The sequence below is a fragment of the Zalophus californianus genome, chromosome 9, assembly GCF_009762305.2.
Source record: "Zalophus californianus isolate mZalCal1 chromosome 9, mZalCal1.pri.v2, whole genome shotgun sequence".
Taxonomy (NCBI): domain Eukaryota; kingdom Metazoa; phylum Chordata; class Mammalia; order Carnivora; family Otariidae; genus Zalophus; species Zalophus californianus.
The window spans coordinates 25,462,701-25,482,754 of NC_045603.1; the positions used below are offsets into that span (position 1 = coordinate 25,462,701).

General features: G+C 37.4%; 2 protein-coding genes across 11 annotated transcripts in view; one reads left to right on the forward strand and one right to left on the reverse strand.

Moving 5' to 3' along the window:
• The window catches only part of USP44 (ubiquitin specific peptidase 44), a 55,786-nt gene extending 40,417 nt beyond the window's left edge, over nt 1–15,369 (forward strand). For 7 of the 8 annotated variants that reach the window (XM_027591750.2, XM_027591752.2, XM_027591754.2 and 4 more), the window contains 4 exons: nt 882–1,077; nt 3,575–3,683; nt 12,313–12,518; nt 13,465–15,231. In XM_027591750.2, coding sequence (XP_027447551.2) covers nt 882–1,077; nt 3,575–3,683; nt 12,313–12,518; nt 13,465–13,664 — 711 coding nt within the window. In that variant the 3' untranslated portion in view covers nt 13,665–15,231. Of the gene's footprint in view, nt 1–881; nt 1,078–3,574; nt 3,684–12,312; nt 12,519–13,464; nt 15,232–15,327 lie in introns of those variants that run through there. The other variant, XR_003519640.2, reaches the window with a different exon arrangement.
• Nucleotides 15,370–15,865: 496 nt separating this feature from the next.
• Nucleotides 15,866–20,054, reverse strand: part of METAP2 (methionyl aminopeptidase 2) — a 31,194-nt gene continuing 27,005 nt past the window's right edge. For all 3 annotated transcript variants that reach the window (XM_027593000.1, XM_027593002.2, XM_027593001.2), the window contains 3 exons: nt 19,509–19,612; nt 18,743–18,858; nt 15,866–18,059 (listed from right to left, as the gene is read on the reverse strand). In XM_027593000.1, the coding sequence (XP_027448801.1) occupies nt 17,807–18,059; nt 18,743–18,858; nt 19,509–19,612 (473 nt within the window). In that variant the 3' untranslated portion in view covers nt 15,866–17,806. The remainder of the gene's footprint in view (nt 18,060–18,742; nt 18,859–19,508; nt 19,613–20,054) is intronic.

A 20,054-nucleotide genomic window follows, 5' to 3' on the forward strand; every position in this document is an offset into this window, starting at 1 on the left:
AGATTCAGATGGTTGGTTCCTGGAATGGCTTCTTTTTTTTTTATTCAAGAAACTGTTCTCAAAAGGTTAAACCCTGCCCTAATGAGTCTCCAAACAAACACGAAGAGTGTTCTTTATAAGAGAGTTTAGTAATCTATCATGTAGGGATTATTAGATCTATAGAGTCTGTCTTCAGTTTTGTGCAGTGTTTGTTGGCATTAAGTCGTGCTGAGTGCTTCACTTGTTAGAACTGCCCTATACTCTTTGTGGTTCCTGTATTTGGTGAGGATTTTAATGTAGTGACATTTGCTTTAAGTGAGAGTATGACATCATTTACGTTAAATGTATTGCCTTTTGAAATTATCAGTTGCTAGGGCTTCAAAATCTATATTTAAAAATATACAAATAGTATTTTATTTGTATTGTGGTTAAGAAGTTATAGGGATTTGGGGAGAGAAAATTAGTGAAAGATAAGTTAGGAAAAAGGGCAAAGAACAAATCTAATATTCTAAACACATTAAATGCATATAAATCTCTTTCTCTCGCCCCCCCCCCCGCCATCTCTCTCTCTCTCTCTCTCACACACACACACACAATGTATACCTAATTAAATGAGTCCACAGTTTGTTTGTTTGCCTGCATTCAGATTTGACTAATGCCCTTGGAGTTTTTTGAATGCTTATTGGTTAAAGCCCACCAGTACATAGTGGGTTTACTGACAGTCGTTGAAAGGAAAAATTATATGAAAAAAAAACTCTGAAAATAATATAAAGCAGATTACTCAGAATTCTGATGGTGCATTTTCAGAAGAAAATCTAATTTACTGGCAGTGACCTCTATAGTGAAGGGAGTAAATGTTTTGACAGGATTGTAATCTGAGAAACAAATATTTTTATTTGCAGGTTACATGTCTTGCATGTGACAACAAATCAAATACCATAGAACCTTTCTGGGATTTATCACTGGAATTTCCAGAAAGATACCAATGCAATGGAAAAGATATTGCTTCCCAGCCATGTCTGGTTACTGAAATGCTGGCCAAATTTACAGAAACTGAAGCTTTAGAAGGAAAAATCTACGTATGTGACCACTGTAACTGTAAGTAGCGACTGTATATTCTCTTTGCTTTTCTAAGATTAGCAAGGAGAAACACAAATGAGAGGAAACTGAAAGAAATTCCTAAAGTAGCAGTTATGGAAATAAACTTCGTTAGTTCACCAAAAGAAACTGGGATAGGTATTTCTACTTTATAATTGGCATTTGTGAGCTATGTGTTTGTTTTGCCTTATTGATGACATCAAAAATTTTTTGACCCTATAGTCAATTGTGGAGAGAAAGGATTCATAAAATAAGAAATTTGAACTTAATATGTGAGGCAGAATAAAGTAGCGATGGGGAATAGTAAAAGGAAGGCATGTTATTTAGTACTAAATAAAATGTTTGCTTTATGAGTCTTTTTGCTACATATTAAAACATTGACATATAGATAATATATGTATATAAGTGTACCTATATGATAGGAAATATATAGTTGAACTACTGCTATGGAGATTGGCTTCGTAAAAACAAAGATCATTAATGACTATCTCTTCTATATTAGTCATTGTTCTAATTGCTATGGATAGAAGTAAAACACTTTCCAGGTGCTCACATACCTAATGGAAGAAACAGATGATTAAGATCTATTATGAGAAACTCTCTGCTAGAGGTGAACACAGGAACGCGGCACTGGGGGATGAAACACTCATTTCAATTAAAGGGAAGCATCCTCCTCGAGGGAAATTGTATACAAAATCATGACAGATCTGCTGTGTCTTTTTCGAGTCTTTATCTTCTCTATCAATGTGCATGTGGTATCTTAGTGTTTATGCTATATATTTGCAGGTATTCTCTCTAATTTCCATGTTTGAAAAAAATGATCTTAGGGTTTTAAACTTCGAAGGTAATATAAAAGAAATACTGGATGTTTTGGTATTGAAGAAATGTTACATCAATTGATGTTTTTTTAAGATTTTATTTATTTATTTGACAGAGAGAGACACAGCGAGAGAGGGCACACAAGCAGGGGGAGTGGGAGAGGGAGAAGCAGGCCTCCCGCCGAGCAGGGAGCCTGATGTGGGGCTCTGTCCCAGGGCCCTGGGATCATGACCTGAGTCAAAGGCAGACGCTTAACGACTGAGCCACCCAGGCGCCCCAATTGATGGTTTTTTTAGAATGACTTATATTAACATTTTCTGAGTGCTAATAGGAACCCTGTGATAAGTAGCCTAGGATTTATAAGATTTGAAAAAAATAAACTTTATCAAACTCGAATGGTGAAATTTTTTCTTGGAAATAAATGTGAATGGTCCTAGATGCTTTCATCCACCAAATCTGGGAATAGAAAGATAACATGAACGAATGCAGAATATGGTTTTATAACATGTTTGTGTGTGTTTACTGGGTCTACCAAATAAAGTCCTAAAACAGCTGCTGTAATTTAATACATAAAGGCAGATGTTTAAAATTATAAGTCAGGTAGTTGATATCACTTATCTAGCTATACTGGCCATATATTCAGGGAGATGATCCAAGAGTAGGTCCAAAACATTCAGCAGCACCGGATACCTGCATCTCAGGGGCAGAGACCCGGAGGACAGGCTACCTGTGGCAAATGGAGACAGCTTATAAGGACAGCCTCGCGGGGTTCCACCTCCTCCACGAGAAGCAGCTGCTGCCGTGGCTGGAGTGAGAGCTGCTGTGTAAGTTGAAGGACAGCTCCTGGGTGTCCAGAGCAAACTGGTAGGAAGAAGCTTCAGGGCACAATTCATGGGTGGACCTCTAGAGAAGCAGAGGAGACAACAAAAAGAATCCTAAGTGCCACTTGTTTAAGATCTGGTACTAAAATAGCAAAAGCAAGACACTGAGGGGGAGGCCTCAGGCTCAGAGCTGGAAGAGGACTGCTTTGTCAGGAAGTGGGGAAGGGTGTTCTGAGCTATTAAGGACCTGCCCCCCTGGGATTCCAATTAGCCTCAGTAAATGGACTGACTATGATACTTTTTTAAATTAAGAATTTGGGGAGAGTATATTAAAGTATGCTTAGGGAAAGTTTTAACTTTTCCTATTAATTGGCATAGTCAAATCCATTTTTATTTTTTATTTTTTAAAGATTTTATTTATTTATTTGACAGAGACAGCGAGAGAGGGAACACAAGCAGGGGGAGTGGGAGAGGGAGAAGCAGGCTTCCCACTGAGCAGGGAGCCCGATGTGGGGCTCGATCCCAGGACCCTGGGACCACGACCTGAGCTGAAGGCAGACGCTTAATGACTGAGCCACCCATGCACCTACTAGATCATTCTTTTGCCTTATTTGTAGGAGTATATTAAATCAGGGACTTAATTGTTTACATGTCTGTCTGCCTGACTAGCTCTTAAATTGTGTGCTAATTGTGTGCTTGTAAGTTTTTTGAGAGCAAGGCCATGTCTTTATCTCTAGCACAGTACAATACCTGTAACAGAGAAGATGTTTAATAATACATGTCTAAAGTATTTAAAGTTTACTCAGCATTTCCTTGTATCTTTAAATTTGATTCTCATTCTGTCTTTGATATCACAGCAAAGCATAGAAGGTTTTCTTCAAAATCAGTTGTACTCACAGAAGCACAAAAACAGCTTATGATTTGCCACCTACCTCAGGTTCTCAGACTACATCTCAAACGATTCAGGTTAGTAGTAGTAGTATTCCAACTACACACTCCCTTTGTTTGCTTGTTTGTTTTAAAGATTTTTTTATTTTTAAGTAATCTCTATACTCAGCGTGGGGCTTGAACTTACAACCCCAAGATCAAGAGTCTCGTGCTCTACTGACTGAGCCAGCCAATCGCCCCTCCAAATACACACCTCTAAGTTAACCATTCCTTGTGCTTACCGTGCTTCAAAACTTAACACACATGACGAATCAGATTTTATTTTATTCTTTTTTAAGATTTTATTTATTTGACAGCACAAGCAGGCAGAGAGGCAGGCAGAGGGAGAGGGAGAGGCAGGCTCTCTGCTGAGCAGGGAGCCCGATGCGGGGCTCGATCCCAGGACCCTGGGATCATGACCTGAGCTGAAAGGCAGACGCTTAAGCGACTGAGCCACCCAGGCGCCCCTGAATCAGATTTTAATAGTATATACTTGGCTAGTAGATGACTTAACATCTATCTACTTCTGTGTTTTTTCTAAAAGACAAAAAAAATTCTGTCATCTCTAGCCTTGACCAATAGACACCATTTTCAGTAACTAAGCCTCTGATTAGCTCCCCTTGTAGAATGCATTGCTGATGACTAGGGTCATCACATTTGGTCTGTGATATTATTCTTGTAAGCTTCTGCTTATAGAGTTTAATAAAAGTTTTAAATTTATAACTTAAGAGTATTTGACCCAATTGCCTCATTCTTAGAAAATATCTAAGGTATAGCAGTTCAATTCAGAGCAGTTAACAAAAAAAAAAACTCTAGTGTTCAGAAATATATTTAGTCAGGCGAATTAGTTTGCACAACTATTGGTTAAGCAAAGCTTATGGTTTCATACCTTGCAATAACCATGTTAACCTTAGAGCTTATTCTTAAGTCACCTTATGTGCTATGATTTGAAAACTATGGAGACCGTGTTTTTCATACATAATGGGTTTTGGCTTGTTTAAAGTTTTTTTTTTGTGTGTGTGTGTGTGTTTAAGATTTTATTTATTTGAGAGAGAGAGAGCACACATGAGCAGGGGCAGAGGGAGAGGATGAAGCAGGCTCCCCCACTGAGCAGGGAGCCCGATGTGGGGCTTGATCCCAGAACCCTAGGGTCATGACCTGAGCCCAAGGCAGACACTTAACTGACTGAGCCACCCGGGCGCTCCTTAAAGTTTTTTTTAAATAATTAAAGTAATACATGTTTTCTTTTTTAATGCAAACTTTACAGAAGGTAAAGTAAAAGTCCAAAGTAAAAGTACCTCTTTCCTCTCAGCCCCACTTCCCAGAGATATTCACGGTTAATTTTAGTCCGTTATTTCAGTTACTTACGGAAGCTGTTAAAGGTATAGTCAACAAATAACATGTGAGTGCTGTTAAATGCAAAATGTCCTAAATTCTTCAGGAAATATAAAGTAGGATCCTTTCCTCAAGATTATAGTCAGGCATGCACAGAAATAGTGGTGAAATAGAAGTACTAAGGGGGCACCTGGCTGGCTTAGTTGGTAAAGCATGTGACTCATAATCTCAGGGTTGAGCGTTCAAGCCCCATGTTGGGTGTGGAGCCTAGTTAAAATTAAAAAAAAGAAAAAAGAAAGAAAGAAAAATACTGAGTATCACAAGTTATATACAAATTGATTTATCAGAGATTTGGAAGAGGGAGTTAGCTGATGTCTAAATGTTCCCAAAGTCTCTTTGTATCATTCAAGTCTCAGTTCATATGTCCATTCTTTAGAGCAGACTTCCCTGACCATCCTATTTAAAAGTAGCACCACCGAACTCTCCTTATCACATTACCCTATTTTTGCTTAAATGGCAAAACCCACTATCTGCAATTAGTAGTTTATTTACTTATTTCTTTCCTGCTGGCAGTGGAACAGAAGCTCAGTAATGACAGGGACCTTGTCTATTTCATTCCTGTATCTCAAGGCCCAGAACCGAGCTCTGTGCATAGTAGTTGCCCAAAAATATTTATTAATTGAATGAATGGGGCATATGCAGGAGGAGCACTTTAGCCTAAGGAAGCAACATGAACAAAGGTATACAGGAGGAACGGGGAAGGGTATATAACAAAAGATTTAGTGAAATCAGGTAAGACCTGTCATTGTGCATAAAATCAAGGGTAATAGAAACAAGAAGATTAGTTAGGAGGTTAATATTGTATTCCATGGCCAGGTAAGAAGGGCCAGGGAGCATGGAGAAGTAAGAGCATAAATGAGATTCTGTAAAGACAGAACTGAAAGGCCTTAAATTTGTACTGAATTGGTTACTATAAACTGTTGAAGACCTTCCTTTTCTAACTAATTGCTGCTTTAATCTGGTATTTGAAGCTCTCCTTTGAGTTAAACCTGTTTGACTCTATCCCTTTCCATCTTTTGCCCAAAACATTTTTGACCCTTCAGGACATATTTATTTCTGATTCAGAGATTTTGTTTATGCTGCCTTTACCACATTTGTCTTTCTCCGTTTTCTTTATTCAAAAAACACTATTATATTTGCCAATGTATAAAATATATAGGATATATAAAAGATAAAGGGGAAAATGGGATGGGGAGGGGCATACAGGAACCTCTGAAAAGCATAAGAAATGGAACATTTCTAGTACCTTAGACCTTCGCCTTGTGTGCCTCCTAGTCCAACGCTCTCCCTTCTCTTTGAAGCAAACCACTATGAACTTAGGGTATAGTGTTATCTTGTTATCATTTTACTGTATTTACATCAGTAGAAAAAAAACTGGTACCCAATTTAATCAACAGGAATGAGTCCTTTTAGATGGCTTATAAGTGTTTATTTAGCATTAAATAATGTAAAGTTTGAATTTTATGGTAAACTAAAAGTATCTTTTGAGTGATAGGAATTATAGGAACTTTTGTTAAGCAAGTCCTATTTTTTTAAATGCTTGGTCTTCCGTGTTGACTAGTTACAGGTGCATTGAGTATAGGATCTCTTATACATTTCATGGGAGAAGTTTTGGGGTATGACTCCTGCTCCAACAGATAATTTAATATGCAAGTCTCACCTTTAGCTCCATACAATTTTATATTGTACTAATAGCATTTTCACATATTTTTGCTTATCTTCCTTTGTCCTTCTCTACTTACTATTATTTATCATAACCTCATGTTTTAGTAATTTAATGCTATCCTATTTTTTTAAGGTTTTTATTTTATTTATTTATTTGACAGAGAGAGATCCCAAGTAGGCAGACAGGCAGGCAGAGGGAGAGGGAGAAGCAGGCTCCCTGCTGAGCACAGAGCCCAATATGGGGCTTGCTCCCAGGACCCTGAGATCATGACTTGAGCCAAAGGTAGATGCTTAACCGACTGAGCCACCCAGGTGCCCCATTCTTTTACACTTTAAAGTAGGTTAATAAGAAGCTCTCACATATGATCACTGAATACACCATGTCACGAATCATATAAAATCACTGAACAAGTCAGGTCACCAGGATGAGGTCATGGAGACCAGGAAAGCAGCAGGGAGGTGAGAGGTTGGGAGTCAAGAGGCTGACTCTGAAGTTAGAAAAGTCACTTCACTTTTCCATGCATGCCTGCTGCCGTCACAACCTCCATTCTGCGCAGGCCCCAGCCTGGCCCCGCTCCCCGCTCCCCAAGGCTCTGCACTGTCCCAGGCTGCTGCCTGCCCGCAGGGTCCACTGCTGTGTGCACGCTGTGGCAGCACCGGGAGCCAGGACCACTACAGCGCACACATACTGTCTCTGGAGTCTCGCCTCTGCTCCTGCACATGCTCCGTTGTCCCATTGACTCTGACGAAACCCACATTCAAAGATGACATTGTTAAGAATTTCAAGACACTGACCTCAGAGCATTAAACCAAGCATGGAGTCCTAAATGACTTTACAGGTTGCCTGCCAAGAAGTTGGCCATGGAAGGAACTTTCAGGGCTCTGGAAATGCACGTGACTTAGTGATTTCACTTGCTTGCTCTCTCCACATCATCTTCTCATATCATGAAAGCTCTGTTCTGATCAAAGAACACGTATTTAATGTTTAGGTAGATGAGGATAAACCTACAAGACTGAGAATAAACAGTTAAAAATGGGAAAAGTCAGGGGCGCCTGGATGGCCCAGTGGGTTAAGCCACCCACTCTTTGTTTTTTATTTTACTTTTTTATGTTATGTTAATCACCATACATTACATCATTAGTTTTTGGTGTAGTGTTCCTTGATTCATTGTTTGCATATAGCACCCAGTGCTCCATTCAGTACGTGCTCTCTTTAATACCCATCACCAGGCTAACCCATCCCCCCCACCTCCCCTCTAAAACCCTAAGTTTGTTTCTCAGAGTCCATAGTCTCTCATGGTTCATCTCCCCCTCCAATTCCCCCCTCCATTTTTCCCTTCCTACTATCTTCTCTCTTTTTTTTTTTTTTTTAACATATAATGTATTATTTGTTTCAGAGGTACAGGTCTGTGATTCATCAGTCTTATACAATTCACAGCACTCACCATAGCACATACCCTCCCCAATGTCTATCACCCAGCCACCCCATCCCTCCCACCCCCCACCACTCCAGCAACCCTCAGTTTGTTTCCTGAGATTAAGAATTCCTCATATCAGTGAGATCATATGATACATGTCTTTCTCTGATTGACTTATTTTGCTTAGCATAATACCCTCCAGTTCTATCCACATCATGGCAAATGACAAGATTTCGTTTTTTGATGGCTGCATACTATTCCATTGTATATATATACCGCATCTTCTTTATCCATTCATCTGTCGATGGACATCTTGGCTCTTTCCACAGTTTGGCTATTGTGGACATTGCTGCTATAAACATTGGGAGTGCACATACCCCTTCAGATCACTACATTTGTATCTTTGGGGTAAATACCCAGTAGTGGAATTCCTGGGTCATATGGAGCTCTATTTTCAACTGTTTGAGGAACTTCCATACTGTTTTCCAGAGTGGCTGCACCAGCTTGCATTCCCACCAACAGTGTAGGAGGGTTCCCCTTTCTCCGCATCCTTGCCAACATCTGTCGTTTCCTGACTTGTTAATTTTAGCCATTCTGACGGGTGTGAGGGTGGTATCTCATTGAGGTTTTGATTTGGATTTCCCTGATGCTATCGCGCAATGTTGAGCACTTTTTCATGTGTCTGTTGGCCATTTGGATGTCTTCTTTGGAAAAATATCTGTTCATGTCTTCTGCCCATTTCTTGATTGGATTATTTGTTCTTTGGGTGTTGAGTTTGATAAGTTCTTTATAGATTTTGGATACTAGCCCTTTATCTGAGATGTCATTTGCAAATATCTTCTCCCATTCTGTCGGTTGTCTTTTGGTTTTATTGACTGTTTCTTTTGCTGTGAAAAAGCTTTTTATCTTGATGAAGTCCCAATAGTTCATTTTTGCCCTTGCTTCCCTTGCCTTTGGCGATGTTTGTAGGAAGAAGTTGCTCGGCTGAGGTCGAAGAGGTTGCTGCCTGTGTTCTCCTCTAGGATTTTGATGGACTCCTGTCTCACATTTAGGTCTTCCAACCATTTTGAGTCTATTTTTGGGTGTGGTGTAAGGAAATGGTCCCAGTTTCATTCTTCTGCATGTGGCTGTCCAATTTTCCCCAACACCATTTGTTGAAGAGACTGTCTTTTTCCATTGGTTTTTTTCCACTGCTTTGTCGAAGATTAGTTGACCATAGAGTTGAGGGTCCATTTCTGGGCTCTCTATTCTGTTCCATTGATCTGTATGTCTGTTTTTGTGCCACTACCATACTGTCTTGATGATTATAGCTTTGTAATAGAGCTTGAAGTCTGGAATTGTGTTGCTACCAGCTTTGCTTTTCTTTTTCAACATTCCTCTGGCTATTCAGGGTCTTTTCTGGTTCCATACAAATTTTAGGATAATTTGTTCTATTTCTTTGAAAAAAGTGGATGGTATTTTGATGGGGATTGCATTGAATGTGTAGATTGTTCTAGGTAGCATTGACATCTTCACAATATTTGTCCTTCCAATCCATGAGCATGGAACGTTTTTCTATGTCTTTGTGTCTTCCTCAATTTCTTTCATGAGTATTTTATAGTTTTCTAAGTACAGATTCTTTGTTTCTTTGGTTAGATTTATTCCTAGGTATCTTATGGTTTTGGGTGCAGTTGTAAATGGGATTGATTCCTTAATTTCTCTTTCTTCTTGTTGTTGGTATATAGAAATGCAACTGATTTCTGTGCATTGATTTTACATCCTGCCACTTCACTGAATTCCTGTATGAGTTCTAGCAGTTTTGGGGTGGAGTCTTTTGGGTTTTACACGTAAAGTATCATATCATCTGCAAAGAGTGAGAGTTTGACTTCTTTGCTGATTTGGATGCCTTTTATTTCTTTTTGTTGTCTGATTGCTGTGGCTAGGACTTCTAGTACTATGTTGAATAGCAGTGGTGATAGTGGACATCCCTGCTGCATTCCTGACCTTAGGGGGAAAGCTCTCAGTTTTTCCCCATTGAGAATGATATTCGCTGTGCATTTTTCATAGATGGCTTTTATGATATTGAGGTATGTTCCCTCTATCCCTTGGTTTTAATCAAGAAAGGATGCTGTACTTTGTCAAATGCTTTTTCTGCATCTATTGAGAGGATCATATGGTTCTTGTTCTTTCTTTTATTAATGTATTGTATCACATTGATTGATTTGCGGATGTTGAACCAACCTTGCAACCCAGCAATAAATCCCACTTGGTCGTGGTGAATAATCCTTTTAATGTACTGTTGGATCAGATCGGCTAGTATTTTGATGAGAATTTTTGCATCCATGTTCATCAGGGATATTGGTCTGTAATTCTCCTTTTTGGTGGGGTCTTTGTCTGATTTTGGGATCAAGGTAATGCTGGCCTCATAAAGTTTGGACGTTTTCCTTCCATTTCTATTTTTTGGAACAGTTTCAGAAGAATAGGTATTAATTCTTCTTTAAATGTTTGGTAGAATTCCCCTGGGAAGCCATCTGGCCCTGGGCTCTTGTTTGTTGGGAGATTTTTGATGACTGCTTCAATTTCCTTAGTGGGTATAGGTCTGTTCAAGTTTTCTATTTCTTCTTGGTTCAGTTTTGGTAGTTTATACATCTCTAGGAATGTATCCATTTCTTCCAGATTATCTAATTTGCTGGCATAGAGTTGCTCATAATATGTTCTTATAATTGTTTTTATTTCTTTGGTGTTGGTTGTGATCTCTCCACTTTCACTCATGATTTTATTTATTTGGGTCATTTCTCTTTTATTTTTGATAAGTCTGGCCAGGGGTTTATCAATCTTATTAATTCTTTCAAGGAACCAGCTCCTAGTTTTGTTGAATTGTTCTACTGTTCTTTTGGTATCTATTTCATTGATTTCTGCTCTGATCTTTATTATTTCTCTTCTTCTGCTGGGTTTAGGCTTTATTTGCTGTTCTTCCTCCAGCTCCTTTAGGTGTAGGGTTAGGTTGTATATTTGTGACCTTTATTGTTTCTTGAGAAAGGCTTGTATTGCTATATACTTTCCTCTTAGGACCGCCTTTGCTGCATCCCAAAGATTTTGAATAGTTGTGTTTTCATTTTTATTGGTTTCCATGAATTTCTTTAATTCTTCTTGAATTTCCTGGTTGACCCATTCATTCTTTAGTAGGATGCTCTTTAGCCTCCATGTATTTGAGTTCTTTCCAACTTTTCTCTTGTGATTGAGTTCTAGTTTCAAAGCATTGTGGTCTGAAAATATGCAGGGAATGATCCCTATCTTTTGGTACCGGTTGAGACCTGATCTGTGACCTAGGATGTGATCAATTCTGGAGAATGTTCCATGTGCACTAGAGAAGAATGTGTATTCTGTTGCTTTGGGATTGAATGTTCTGAGTATATCTGTGAAGTCCATTTGGTCCATTTTATCATTTAAAGTCAATGCTATCCTCTTTTCATCTGTGTCTGTCTTTTGTCTCTGTACCACCATAAACCAAGCTGCATTACATTCTCTTGAACAAGACATTATTTTCCCCTGTATCATCAGCTCATACTGTGTGTATGATAAAAACATTGCTTGCCAAGCTTTGGTCCAGTACCAGGAAGCATGACCGACAGACTGAGAAAATGACAGTATGGAGGCATTGAGTTCTGTCCCTAATGAGTGTTGTGGTGACTTACAGGGGTTACAGTTCCTATTTTTTTCTTAGAAGAGCTCTGAAGTGTTCTGAAGAATTAGAGGTGCCTTGTTTTGTCCTACTTTTCTGTACATCTGGCCAAGAAAGATCTAGATTATGTCTCCCAAGAACAAATTCTAGATTCTGGGGTGTGATTCTAGATTCCTCATGGTGTGACAAGGCAATAGAGAATTAAAAACCCTTTGGTACCTTGAATTAATCTATTAGAAGGGGGAAACTACTATAGGGCCATAATTTCCTTTGCTGAAAGTTAATTTGCTTCCTATATAACCATCTAACTACAGAAGACAAATATTTTAAAACCTGACCAGACCTGTTTAATAAACCTAAATTTTTCCATTTATAGCCAACTTCAGCATTGAAAGGATTTTATATTTACATTATTTTACATATGATACTTTGTATTCTATACTGAGGCCTTTTATTATGACTGTCTGAACCTAGTACGTGGTATATTCCCTTGACTTTTTTTGATCATTTTACCCTGGTTTGTTCACAGGTGGTCAGGACGTAATAACCGAGAGAAAATTGGTGTTCATGTTGGCTTTGAAGAAATCTTAAACATGGAGCCTTATTGCTGCAGGGAATCCCTGAAATCCCTCAGACCAGAATGTTTTATCTATGATTTATCTGCTGTAGTAATGCACCATGGGAAAGGATTTGGCTCAGGACACTACACTGCCTACTGCTATAATTCTGAAGGAGGTATAGATGGGGAAAAGTATTTTATCTTGGGTCAGACTTGGAACCTGGTATTTAGGCTTTACAATTTCTAAATTGGCCACTAAATCATCTTAAGGGAAGCCACTTGACCTTTTTTTTTTTTTTTTTAAGAATACTTCTACAGTTCATAAAAAACAGGTTTGTGCAGAAAATGGGATATTTTCTGCAGGATTGTAGTAGTATTGACTTTCAAAGGCTGTAAGTATAGGATAATAAGGATGGTCACATTAATTAAAAGTCAGATTGCTACCTTACAAGCACATTTCTAAGGGCAGGTCCTCTCTTTAGTGGTTTCATCTAGTTAATTTTGTTACAGAACAGAGCATTTAATGAACCTGGGGATCACAGATATTTAGAACAAACTCTGAGTTCAGGTTTTAATAAAACTCACTTTCACTTACTGCTTCCATGGACCCTCAAGGACAATCTTCATAGGTAGCAAAATTGATTTAGGTTTCACTTTTTATTTCCCCTTCCTTTAACTACTACTGAAGGAAGACTGAGCCTCCCCATGCATACCATTCCACCTCACCCAGAAAAGAGGTATGGAGAGAAAGCCCACATAATCCATGAGGGCAATTAATTTAACAATAAACTACCAAGAGTGAGTTGTACACTGTTTGCTGTACATATGATTAGCAGCAAAAGCATTAACTGGTCAGATTATACCTAGAATTAAAGATAGTGTCAAGTGAACTACTCAGATTTTTTAACTTCAGATTACTTCTAGAATAAAGGTAGATGATTCCAGAATAACATACTGCCCAAGCTGTATTTCTCATCAATAGAAATGAATTGGCTATTTTCCCTTCAAAGAAATGTAACTCTCACTGAAACTAATGCCTTTAAATCCATATTAATTTATATTAGAAACTTCTAAAGTTCTTTTATAAACCTTTAGGTAAAGTATTTCTGTGCTTCACTCTAGGGTTCTGGGTACACTGCAATGACTCCAAGCTAAGCATGTGCACTATGGACGAAGTATGCAAGGCCCAAGCTTATATCTTGTTTTATACCCAGCGAGTTACTGAGAATGGACATTCTAAACTCTTGCCTCCAGAACTCCTGTCTGGTAGCCAACATCCCAGTGAAGAAGCTGATACCTCTTCTAATGAAATCCTTAGCTGATCCAGACAGTGGGGCTTTCTTCTTGCGATTTTATATACTTTTTAAAAGGGCTTCAATTTGGAGCTTCATGGTTTTAATTTTTTACTTAGGAATCAGTGCACTGTTTATACATTTTGTATCTACAACAAAACTCCTTTCACAGAGACAAGATTAGCATGAATATGTGTATCAATGACAGCAGGTAACTAAACTTTTTTCAAGTACTTGGGAGTTTTAAACTTTGTGTTTACTTCAGACTGGCATTACCTCTTTTTTATTTTGGTGTCTTAATTGGCTCAGATCATGAATTTATGCAATCTTTTACTGAAGTTCAGGTGGCATCATTTTATACATTTATTTATCTTTTGTAGGCATTTTCTATACAAATTCTTTTTAGATGGAAAATTAGTTTCTTCACTAATAGTCATACCAAAAAAAAATTATTTCAGGCCATTTGTATACTGAAGTTACCTTTGCCCCTTGGAGTTAAACTACTACATTCATTATGAAATATCAAGGTATCACCTAAATACTCATCAATCACACTAATTGATATTCCTGAGGCTTTGTTACAGGGCTCAGAATAGACATTATTTTGGTTAATGGAACTTCCATTTTTCCAAAATATTAAGTTTTAATAATTGTTATTTGGCATAGTCTAACTTTATACAAATGAAAATGACAGCTTTATAAATAGTATATTTAAATTACTTCAGTACTGTGGACATGAAAACAATGATGGCTGGGACTTATGATGGTTTGATTCTAGTAAGCAGTCTTATCAAAAGTCTGAATTCAGCAGTGTATTATGATATACAAGTACAGTTTAACTTGAATAAGTTCATTTTATATGCTTAACATTAGATCTCTTAAAAGCTTTGTACCATATCGTATCTTGAGATTTTTTAAAGGAAAAAAATGTCTTCTTGAAGAGAAAAAAATTGCATAGGACAGAGAAGATAATTGTTCAAAATTGGGCAACATGTTCAGTATCTCCTATTTCTAAATAACTAAAGGGTTGGATTACTTTTGCTCCAATTATGTGAGGACTAGGAACCTCAGATATTCAAACACTGGGCCCTTATTTTTTTAATTAAAAATTATCTAAACTTACCTTTTATTAAAAAATATAGTGTGAAATACTCTTTGCTCTTCCTTAATAATCTTACTAGATCTCTTCAAAATCCTACTGCTGCTAATTACTCACTAACCTCTATAGATCAGCTGTTTAACATCTTAGCTCAGTGTTAACCACTGGAAGATCATTTTTTCCTTTTTTAAGTGGGTTTTCTTGCAGGTTGAAATCTTCATGAAAGATAATATCCTGTAGAATGCTGTTCTCTGCTAGTGGTCATCTATTAAGTATAAGCTTGAAAAGGACCCCTATTAGCAAATTTTACTTAAATTTCAGAGAGCAAGTCACTGGGACAGCTGATCAGGAAGTGCAATGAGAATTTCTCTGAACAGACAAATCATTTATGCCAAAAATACAGCTTGAGTATTAAATGGCTAAAGTTTAAAATCGTTCATTTAAATACCTATGCAAGTTGTTACCTCAACTGTTAACGTAATTATACCTCATTAAAGATTTAAGTGGTCAAGATACTAGAGTCTGGCCTCTTTTAATTTCAAGGATTACTTTATACTTGGGTTAACTGCTATACACTTTTGCACCTAATTTTAGGGAGATATTTTAAAAACCACCCTGGGGGCATCTGGATGGCTGTCATTAAGCGTCTGCCTTCAGTTCAGGTCATGATCCCAGGGTCCTGGGATTGAGCCCCGCATCAGGCTCCCTGCTCAGCGGGAAGCCTGCTTCTCCCTCTCTCGCTGTATATCTATCAAATAAATAAAATCTAAAAAAAAACCCAAAAAAACAAAAAACCACTCTGGAAGCTTTGCTGTTTGTAATGGTATAATTGCTTGTTTCAGTACTTAACTTCAATATAAAAATATATGAAAGAAAGTGATTTAGCCTTTTACTTTAATCCCTCAAAACCAAATGTATGGGGAAGGCTGTGTGTATGAGGTCAAGGGGGTATATGGGAACTCTACTTTATGCTCAATTTTGCTGCAAACCTAAAACTGATATAAAAAAATTAGTCTATTAAATTTACAACAAAACTAAAACCTAGCCAATGAACAGAAATTTAGATTTCTTATTGTATATCTCAGTGTAGACGTCTATATTCAGCTAAGTTGATCTAACAAAAAACAACATGTTTTGGTTGTAAAATAATTTACTAAAGGCACTATTTGTTAAACATCAAACTAATAATTTGTTACCAATAAGGTACATCATTGTAAACATGACAAAATGATTTCAAGAGATACATGGCTAGTAGGTAAACAATACAATTTTTTTAAGTGACAGCTTTCCTATTTACAAGATCATATTCCTTCCAGCTATTCCAGGGGCATGCAGTGATGCTACCGCTCGCAACAGTTATCTGAGCGGGGGAGCTTGGAACTCATAACTGGTTTGAAATCACTACTGCTAAAGCGGTCTTACAAAGGTCCAAAATTCTTCACTCATAAGGTCAATTGTAGAACTCTTGAGCTTAGAAATCAAGATACTTTCTATCTCCCACCAAAACACATCAAAAAGGTATGGACTCAGAACCCCGAAAGAACTAGCTGGAGGGCCCAAGACCTACAGCATGTCCAAGCATGAACTGGTGAGCTCTGCCACTAAGCACATCACAGAAAATGGAGAAAATAATCCAAAAGTAGCTCTTGAACATTAGCACCATAATAAACATGGCTCATAGCTAAAAACTAGATTGTTTATCCCACAAGATAACATTCATTTATAGCTCTAATGCTGAAAGAGCAGCTTTTTAATGTATAGTAAGTGATCTAAGTACAGAAGTCCGGTTTTTCTTCCTATGAGAAAAATGTTAAAATACAAACTAAACAGCATCCCAGAGGCAGTGAATCCTATTGTGCTAAAGCATATACAAATTAAGGCTTTACCTTGGTACATAAACAATTTTAAAATTATGTTGGAACATTCCCAACAAATCAGTTACAAAGAATTCAAGCAATCTGTTCAAGAATCTGTCAGTGGGACTCAGTTCAAACAAGTATTCCGCATCTCACATTTAACTTATGCCCTTAGCTGCCATAATGAGCGTTACTGTAACCTCACTCCCTGAAATGTCACCATAGTTTTGAAATCAAGCCAGTCAAGGGGCAGGGTGTTAAAATAATTTGGCTCACTAATGAAAAAGCCTAGTAAGTCAATTAAACTTTTCTAACTAGAGCACGGTCCAAGTACAGAAGTTTCCCTGTTGTAGTATTTGTAGTTTTAAATGCCCTTTTGGTTTACTGAGTAAGCTGAATACATTTCCTGATAAGTGCTACCACTGGACAAAGGATCTAAATGTTGAGATTTTACTAAATCAAGGTTTTAAGCTGGTACATATTCCTACTAGGTCATGTTTCAATTAATAGATCTTTCTAATGTCAGGGGAAAAAAATGAAAGATTAATACGGTTCTAAAAAGAAAATAAAGGCAAACTATTCCTAAAGCTCTATATTAATTTATGAAGATTCTCCCACTTAATGCATGTATAGATCTTGTTTTAGCCACTATGTCAGAAGAAAAGTTTCAGTGTAGAGATCTACAATCAAGATAAAAGGCTCTACATTTCCCTACATGTTTAGCTATTTATGTTTAGCTAATTCCTGTGCAGAATTATAACCACAGACATTGAAATATAGCTCTCAGATCTGAAAATGTCTTTATTTTTTAGAAAATGGATTCCAGGAAGGTTAAAAAGCAATACCAGAGGGTATAGGTGCAGAATTGGATGTAGTCATTCAAAGCATTCAATTAAGAATATGGCAATATAAATATCTGAAAAGCATTTCTTAGGTGTTCAAAACAAAAAATGTGTAAGTCATTCCTAACTAATTTGAGCTTTATAGCATTTCCTAGATGGGAAAAACAGTTAACATTCGAAAGTCCTGAAAGCTTTTTCCTTGGCTAATTACATTAGATGGTTTGCCTTTGATCAAATTCCTTCCTTTTTAAACATGGATAAAAGCATTACATAGGTCCACTGTTAAACAGACAACATGTTGCAAATTACTTCTGGTATAATGTATTCCAACAAAGCTTAGAAAATAAAAGATGTTGAGGCGGCTTTGGACTAAGTTTAATAGTCATCTCCTCTGCTGACAACTTCTTTACACGTTGGACGCAACAGTATGGTATGTTCAAACTGCGCTGTATATGATCCTTTAATGTCACATAACGGTGGATATGGATCTACAATGCCCAAGTCACACAGATTCTTCAAAGCCATCAAGTATTTACTTTCTCCCAAGCGATCCAGCCATCGGCGGCAGAAGGCAAGGGTGCCAAAGTTTTCATTGATGACATTCAACAAGTGTTTTGTTCTTGGAAGCCTAAGAGGAAAACATCCAAAATTAACAGGTATCTAAAAAGTTCCCCACTCATTTTCCCCGTTAAGGAAAACTTATACAGTAGACGTGGCTTCACTCAGTAATTCAAAAACCTTTTTGTTGCCTCTTTCAACATTCAAAAGTCAGAATGTATAACAGCCCATACCTAATTATACATGGCAGCTGAATGGGAGAACAGCTGAAGGCTATCTTATCATATTTATGTGTTTATGCACGTGTGTGTTAAATTCCCAGTAGAGACTCATCAAGAGTACTATGGTGGGAATTTTCCTTTTTTGTGCATCAAGCTGAAAGACCTGCACACAAAGGAGGTATAAATCCATCTTTCAACCATCTTTTCCAAAAAGTTTAAGGTGGAAAAAAAGGGTAAAAATAGGAAGTTTACCAATAGGAAAATATTAAGAACCACCACCTAGAAATGCCAGCAAAATAATCACCTCTCAAATTATTACTGGAAACTGGATCTTAAGAGAATACTTGCCTATATCATATTTATCTCAGTTAAGATTTTTAACAGGCCAATTTCTTTGCTGTATTATAAAAATCCACAAAACTTACTGGTAGGCTATAGAACTGTACATTTATGAATGTACCACTGTGGATGTTTGTCAAATTTTTTTAAAACGCTAACTGGGAAAAGAAACATAAAAACAATGGTCTCTCACCTGATGGGCACATGTCCAACATCAAAATTTTTCATATAGTGTGAACATTCCATATCATCATGAACAACGCCTTTTCCTGTGCTTCCAAAGGTTTCAATGGCATATACTTCTCCTTCCTAAAGAATATGTAAGGGCCAGGGGGAAAGAAGAAAAATCCAGAACTAATTAAAATTGCCATTTGTTAACTTCAGCCTGAGGTATTATTTACTTCAAGTAAGAAACAACATGAAATAACCTCTAGCAGTCATTATTCACCCTTCCCTGCTTTATCTCCTTAGCACTTTTTGGTCTTTCTGTGTCCTATCAGAATGTAGCCTTTATGGGGTGCCTAGGTGGCTCAGTTGGTTTAGTGTCCAACTCTTGATATCTGCTCAGGTCTTGATCTCAGAGTTGCTGAGTTCAAGCTCCGCGTTGGGCTCCACATTGGGCATGGAGCCTACTTAAGAAAAAAAAATGTAGCCTTTACATGGGCAGGGAATTTTATTTTGTTCACTAATGCATCCTCAGGGACTACTAAAGAGACTGGCACCTAAGAGATGCTTAATAAGTGGTGAAAAAACAATCCCTTGGCATACCCAACCTCCACAGCTAACTGAGCCATGGTCTAACCAGACATGATCTGCACATTCACACAGACCAATTCCTATCAGAGTACAGACGGCAAGTTAATTTTGCTCAACATACTACATACTCAACTATCACCAACTTTAGTTTGGAAAAAAAATAAAAATGCTTCATAAAAAAGCACTGTTAATGGCACACATACCTCCATTCTTGTTGCCTCTCCTCCTTTCACAATGGGCACTGTTTTCCCAGCATGTATTCTATATGGCCCGATTGAATGTCCATTTAGGTTACGGATTGGTTTCACTGGCATAATAGGAAAAGATAGTTTATTCAAGGTCTTCAGGAGCACAAACATATCTCTTAGCTTTCTGGCACAGAGTTCAAACATTGACTTAAAAATAAGACATGGCTCTACTAAACCTCATGTTGACACAGTTACATACAAACTGGAAAACTAGTGGAATATGAAAAGATGTTTACTACAGTGTTACTGATTAAAAACTAGAAGGGAGGAAGGTATGATGGGAAAAGAACAAACTGTTATGAGGATATAATAGGGATGCATCTAAGGAGGTATTGTTAATAAAAGTTATAAAATGCCATGTATATTGTGGTTACAAACAAAAAATATAGTTATGGTCCAAAAAGTAATGTGAAAATGAGGATTCTGTGTCCAAATGACAGGATTATAAAACTAAATTTTATAATTATAGCACAGCTCAAGTGTTAATAAGGAAAATCTAAA